We start from the raw sequence: 7,050 nt of genomic DNA, 5'->3' as shown, positions 1-7,050 counted from the left end.
TGGTAATTCATACGACTTACGTTGTTCGAAACCTGTTTGTTCATTGTATATTATCCTATATTTAAATAATACAATCTATCTTTTAAATTTACTAAGATTCACATCTATATGTATATCATCATCTCCGTCACAAAAAGTGTGATGGAGATGATTCTTGCAATATTTGCTATGTTACAGCACTGAAAATTGAATGCTTAAATAAACGTTTAAAATGCCCTAATTATCCTGCCGAATGTTTATTATAGTTGTTATATGGCATAATGATGACATGTGTAATAAAAGAATTACAAATGTTAAACTTTTTTTTTCATGATTTCTAAACCTCTAAAATGGCACATTAGCGAAGAATGACCCTAAAATAAAGGACGGCAATTCAAATAAAATTTCCTTTTCTAAGATTTATACAATTCGTGGTATTGTGAAGATGATTGATAAATTATTGTTTATATATTTTGTCCAAACACATTCGCCCAACAACACTCAATGTTTGTGTGTATTTTGGATGGGGTGAGGTGGAGTGTTGATGCAGGAATTACAAAGATATAAATTTTACAGTTTCACATGAACATGGCAGCACATGATGGTTACTGCTAGGCAGGCCAAGTGCAAGTAAATATATAGTTCCAAATACAACAGTACATTAAAAAATAACACGACAAATAAGCCAAAGTTTGCTTTAGGAAAAAACGGTATAAAATATCAGGAGGCCGAAGAACGTATAGTAGTGCACAATACAGCTAACGGAACGGTCTATAGGGACAAGCAGAACATGGATATACTTATCAGTACGGTAACTACAGTATAACCCCAATTAAGGGGACACCTTCGGGACCAAAGAAGTGTTCCCTTAATTGGGGTTTCTCCTGAATAGAGATTGGCCGTAGTGATAAAGATATACTTTCCCTAGTTTTCGTGTCCCTTTAAGAGAGGGTGTCCCCTTAATATGGGTGTCCCAAAGGATGGGTTCAAAGTTCAAATTTATTTGTTTCTGACAAGAAATTCTCCACTTACAGGTTAGCGTTCGTGTCTGCTCGAGAGGGTCACATGATGGAAATTCTATCTATGGTCCACATCAAGAGATTCACTCCATTTCCATCCATTGTTTTCACAGTAAGTTCCATCTCTGCCGTAGGCTATGCCATATGCCATATGCTTTCTCATCGTCATTTATACCATACACAGTGCAACATAATTATACCATCTTGCTATCACAATGCCATACTGAACTGTAGTGATCTACCCTAGGCTAATGTACTTGCCATATGTCATATGCTTTTCCACTGTCATTTTGTACCATACACAGTGCAACATATACCATCTTGGTATCACAATGCCATACACAGTACTGTTCACATCGCTGCTCACTTTGTATTTCAGCTAGAGGGCTAAAATGCAAGTTACGATAGCGAACCATCTTTCGGATGAGACGTGTAAGCCGTTGGTCGGCCGATCCCGTGTGCATTGTGGTCCAGTGCATTTTAAAGAACGCATACACTCTTCTAAAAAGCGTAGGGGATTGTCTCCCGGTGTACTGCCCAATCACCACCAGAAGGACCCCAATGGTCTCATGACTTTATTGGGCTGTTCTTGGTGTGTATCACACCGAAGGAATCCAATTCACAGTACTGTGCATTATTATAAGCAAACAAAACTTAAAGAATAGAAAACAAGACAAATAAATTTAAATATACAATAATCCATTTATTTCGCTTATGTATTTTATGTTTGTATTTCTGTTTAAGTTAGGTCCTATGTACGTTTGTTTGACCATAGAGAAAATAGACTGTAATTGTTTTACAATTTTCTTTATACGCAGTCGTTCATCGCTATTTTGATGCTTTTACCAAACGACTTTGATACCTTGGTGAACTACTTCAGCTTCGCTGCTTGGCTTTTCTATGGGGCTACCTTCACCGCTCTTTTAGTTTTACGTTACAAATATCCCAACATAGAGAGACCAATCAAGGTAAGATAATTCGCCTAAATAGGCCTAGATTTGCTCGACAATGTGACTCAATAAGTGAGGGGGAACTAGCTGGAAAAATATTACGTGGCATGGGGTAAAGTTTAACTACTTCATTATCATCATTGTTCGCTTCAAAAATTTCCAGGAAGGGCGCAAGCTTTCTTTGAGGAAGGAGGATAGATACGCCACTGTGACAAAAACCAGATTCGCCACGTTTCGCATGCGCGAAAAAAAAAATGTGACGCCATTACTTTCCTAAATTAAAGCTCTGTCCACACTACAGTATGCCCATATATAGACATGATGTGTCTATATATGGTCAAGATGTGATGTCATCATGACCATATATAGGTATGTCACATGTTTTTGTGAAAAGATTGAGAGCCTGAACAGGGCTTGTCTACTAGAAGGTGAATTGCAGAAGGTATTTTGTCATCTGTTATTTTTTTATTTTCCAGTTACATCTGCTCACTTGTTCTGCGCATAGAGACACTCGTATTTTGTGCAATATAAATGAATAACCTTTAACTTTTAACCTTTCTTCCATTTTCTAGGTACCGATTGTGATACCCATTTTTGTGTTGCTTGCTTCAGTATATCTTGTAATTGCACCAATAATTGACAAACCAGAACTTGATTTCTTGTATGCTGTTATCTTCATCTTGGCTGGACTTCTCCTGTATTATCCATTTGTTCATAAAAAATTATCTTTCAAGTGTAACAGTAAGTTACTCTCTTTAAATTACCTATATTATATTTCTGTATTATTATTAATATTATCATTTATTAAATTATGCATTAAACCTAAAACGTTGTGAGAAAAAAAGCCATATATTCAAACAAATTATGTAGTAATAACGATGAGGATAATAATGATGATGATGATGAGAATGGCGAAGATGATGAGGAAGCTGATGATGATGATATTGATCAATGCCGTAGCCAGCTATTGGGACAGTTGGGACAGTCCCACACAATTTTTCTAATGGGTCCACATTTTTAAAATGAGTCCAAATTATGTAATTTTATGCTTATAAAATTGGTCCACTTTTTGAAAAATGGCTCCAGATTTCTCATATTTAGCTTAAAGTCGGTAAAATTCAAGAAAATGGGTCCAGATTTGTCATATTTATGCGTAAAGTAGGTCTACCCTGGTACTGTCCCACACTGTTTGAAAATCTGGGCTACGGCATTGATGATGATGATGATGATGATGAAGTTGAAGATGATAAAAAAGATGATGAAGATGATGTCGCTGGTGGTGAAGATGTCGAAGATGGTGAGGGTGGTGATGACGATGATTAAAATGCATACGATGATAAAAGTCCCTTATATATAGGCCTACACATGCATAATTATTAATATACGTCTATGCATAATGTATGTATGTAGGCCTACAGTATGTATGCACAATTTAGACAATTCTAAACTAGGTATTAGCATCAGAGATGTAACTGCGGGGTTTGAAGTCATACTAGCCCAATTCGTAAAATACAAACGGTATTAACTTTAAAGACATAATAGTAGGCGATAAAGAGAAATATCTGTATAACATATTGATCAATGTTTTTCTTTTTTTTCCCGCAGAAACATTTACTTATTTCCTGCAGAAATTAATGCGAGTTGTTCCATCAGCGAAGCCGATAAGCTAATATAGTTTATTAAAGCCAGGCTCCGGAGGAAAAACAATTGATATGTTGTACAACTGAAAAAAAAAAAATCAGTTGTTCAACATACTAAAACATTGTTTTCCTCCGGGGCCTGACACACATGTCGTAGGAACGTCGGCCGACGAATATAGGCCTATATATTATCTCCGCTCTTCCAGCGCCTGACAACTCCGTCTGCTAATTATCAGGGCGTTAGGTCTCGAGCAGATCGTCTCGCGTTACGTTCTCCATAGAATTACGTCGGCCGACGACCAACAGTACAATGTGTGTCCGCCTTATTTTGTGAAGGATATCAACTGTGTTCACATTGGAGCAATTTTTTGACGCTTTACGCAAATGATAATATTGCAACCACGCCAGTTAATTATCGTGTAGCTCAAATTGGGCGCGTACCGCAACCGGTGGTACTATAACTCTCTAGGGTTAATCACCAGATGGAGAATGAGAAATACCAATTAAAGCCTACTTTTCTGTGGTCCCAAATTTTTCTAATTCTATCTGCTAAAGACCATGGAATCCCCAGTTCTAAAAGTATTTTTTAATGGAGTTAAAGTCGCGTGTTCGCGCTCGTTTTGCTTCTGATGCGTGCTAATGTGAACCAATTGTTATACCTATCACATCGACTAGTATGAAAAAGAACAAAAAAGAAAAAAAAAGAAAAAGAAAATGGGAAAAAACGTGTTTTGTCGTCTGAAGGTTGAGCCCCTGTTTGTTTAAACAGATTTTTATTTATAGTGGATTATTTTTTTTAGTGTTGTACACTCTTATACACATCTAGATGTGTATAAGAGACAGGGTTTGTGGGGTGGAATTGGGGAACATATTCCCCGTTTGCCACTACATTTCCACTGAGGAAATCCAACTTTTTTGTTGTTGAGGTTGGTCTTTCTTAGCTTCCTGGCAAATAAGAGAGGAAGTCGGTCTGTGTTGGAAGGGCGCGATACACGTTAGGCCGTAACATTGTAAATATATGTTTTTCTTCTGTTGTCTTTTAATGTTTAAAATAGCTTAGCATGTGTCCAAATTTATATAGCTTGTGCATGGTATTCTTCGATTTAATTGGACGGAAAATTTTTGGGAGTTGTTAATCATTGATACTAACACTTTATTTTTACTATATATTTTCAGTTTATATTTAAACTTAACACGAGGCCGCCCTTGTAGCAAGATAGTTATTTATAAATCATAATGTAGTCCAATATAATTATATATTGTCTGTTATTATGATTTTATTAGTTTTAAATATAATTATATTTATATATACAGGACCAAAGTACTACAAAATATAAATACAAGTTTAGAAGGACCTTAAGATCATGTATAAGTATTTTAGCTACATATTTCTGAGTGTCAATCATACTTAATAATCGACCAATCGGAACACGGTTGGTAGGAACACGCGCACGTCTTTACGTTTTTGCTGTCTTGGGACATTAGCAACAGTAACCAAGAGGTGTGGCTTAGCGGAGAGTTCTGTTATTGAAATGTTAAAAGTGACAAACTGCCATAGGCCTAGGCCTAGTATTTATCAATCATGAGAAGCTTGTATTGGTTTGTGGGGTGGGGGTTGACGTGTGTTGTGGGTGTGTGTGTTGGGGAAGTTTTTGTTTTGAATATAATGAAAAAAATCCAACAATGTTAGTTACGTCTTTCAAAAAATTGTTTACGAAATTTCCCCAACCATTAAAACTAATTCGAAATTGAAAATGTTGTTAGTATGCGGTAGGCTAGCAGTAAGAAAAAATGTAAAACGAATCTTCGATGAAAATAAGTAAATTATTTTAATTATTGAAATCTATTTGTTAATTCATATTGAAGAAAATATGGGAGAATAAAATTCGCAACCACATGTTGCGTAATTAATTCGCCATGCTCTTGATTTCGTCATCACACGCAACGCATCAGTCGTAACGGTGATGACGTCATTAACGGTTTGGTCTATTGACGTGCTTTTGGATAACAGTACGCAAGTTCAATGCAAATGTGAAGATATTCTGTAGGCTGCACTGTATTCTTCCAAAGGTATATATAATTAGTATATAATTAGTTTATCTCCAATCTGATTAAGTATTACTTCAGACAAGAATGTTTGATTATTTTAAATGTTTGTATTTAATTAAATCATAACATATAACGCACACGTTTGTTTTTGGAACATCACTTAATTAAAAAAAAAAATAAATCGATATGTTATTTAAAAAAATGTGTGTGCGTAAATACAGTTTTTTAGATATATATTCTGACTCATACAGCAATATATACATCTAAAGACATCGATTGGAGATAATATTGACACAGACATTATATATTTTTAATACAGAACAAATTTAGGCCTACTCTGGGTTATTATATTTATGGTGTATAAGATTAGTTTTTTTTTTTTTTAGAATTTTTTTTTTTTTAGACTTGGTATTATTTATTATCTGATCTTCCTCATTGTAAACTTTTGATTAGTGAAATAAACTAAGACTAACTTTGTGCATTTCGTCGACTAGTTTTTTCCTCAATTCTCTTTTACATTAATCTCATAAATTATGCCTACATCATGAGATAAATACAAACATCCAGTACTGCATTTAGTTTGCTACCGTCAAGACACGGCGTGCCCGATTCCATTTGCCGTTACCGAAAGTCCTTTTCAGTTCACTTTTAATAACATTTCTGATTTGAATTCTATTTATTTTTCAGAAAACATGGCAAAAATAGTGACTAATACCAATACATACGTTGAATTTTATATATAAAATATATACAGTAACTAATATTGTACGCATTTACAAATGAAAACAGAAAACAGTGTTGTTTGTTGGCGTTTATTACGGTAGTTTCATCTGAAAGTCATTCGATCACCAAATATCTTTAAAATATACATAGGTAAGCCGAGATTCTGATCATTATTAAATTATTGCCAAGGTCAGTGCCGTATTCAAAATGTTGAACTTTCGGATCGAAATGCAATATGAAATTTTGTGAAACACAGTAGCAGTTCCAACCAATCTTGTCTTGGATCAATCAGAACAGACTTTCGCCCCGCCGCCGCCGGCAACTAACACACGTGACAGCATATGCAAGAAACAGTTGTTTTTTTTTTCTCTTTCGTGGGGATTTTACCCACTTTCATTTCAACATTTCTTTTTTTTTCAATTGTTTTCATCTAGAAAATGACTCGGTTTCAACACTTAAAAGTAAAAAACATATATATGTAACACAAACCATAATTTCCATATACGGTAGCATAATAATAATTAGTAACCTACTATAGGGGTCATTCCATCATGGCTGACTACTATAATGCTATTAATATATTTTAATACCTGCATTTTTCATTTTCAATCTTATTTCATTTTCTCATCATCAACAATTTGGTGTACTCGACTAATTTATATATACGGTACCAAAAAAATAAATAATAAA

At 34.7% G+C, this 7,050-nt stretch overlaps 1 protein-coding gene across 1 annotated transcript in view; it reads left to right on the top strand.

Moving 5' to 3' along the window:
• Positions 1–4,292, top strand: part of LOC117119039 (b(0,+)-type amino acid transporter 1-like) — a 19,995-nt gene extending 15,703 nt beyond the window's left edge. Inside the window, exons 7-10 of the mRNA XM_033263849.1 lie at positions 942–1,110; positions 1,817–1,966; positions 2,521–2,689; positions 3,554–4,292. Of these exons, the coding sequence (XP_033119740.1) occupies positions 942–1,110; positions 1,817–1,966; positions 2,521–2,689; positions 3,554–3,618 (553 nt within the window). The 3' untranslated portion in view covers positions 3,619–4,292. The remainder of the gene's footprint in view (positions 1–941; positions 1,111–1,816; positions 1,967–2,520; positions 2,690–3,553) is intronic.
• Positions 4,293–7,050: the final 2,758 nt, after the last annotated feature.

This window comes from Anneissia japonica, unplaced genomic scaffold (genome assembly GCF_011630105.1).
Source record: "Anneissia japonica isolate Jap-2015-1 unplaced genomic scaffold, ASM1163010v1 scaffold1826_len1998817_cov189, whole genome shotgun sequence".
NCBI classification, from domain to species: Eukaryota; Metazoa; Echinodermata; class Crinoidea; order Comatulida; family Comatulidae; genus Anneissia; species Anneissia japonica.
The sequence above is the reverse complement of the archived record's forward strand: the minus strand, read 5'-3'. Positions and strand labels throughout refer to the sequence as shown.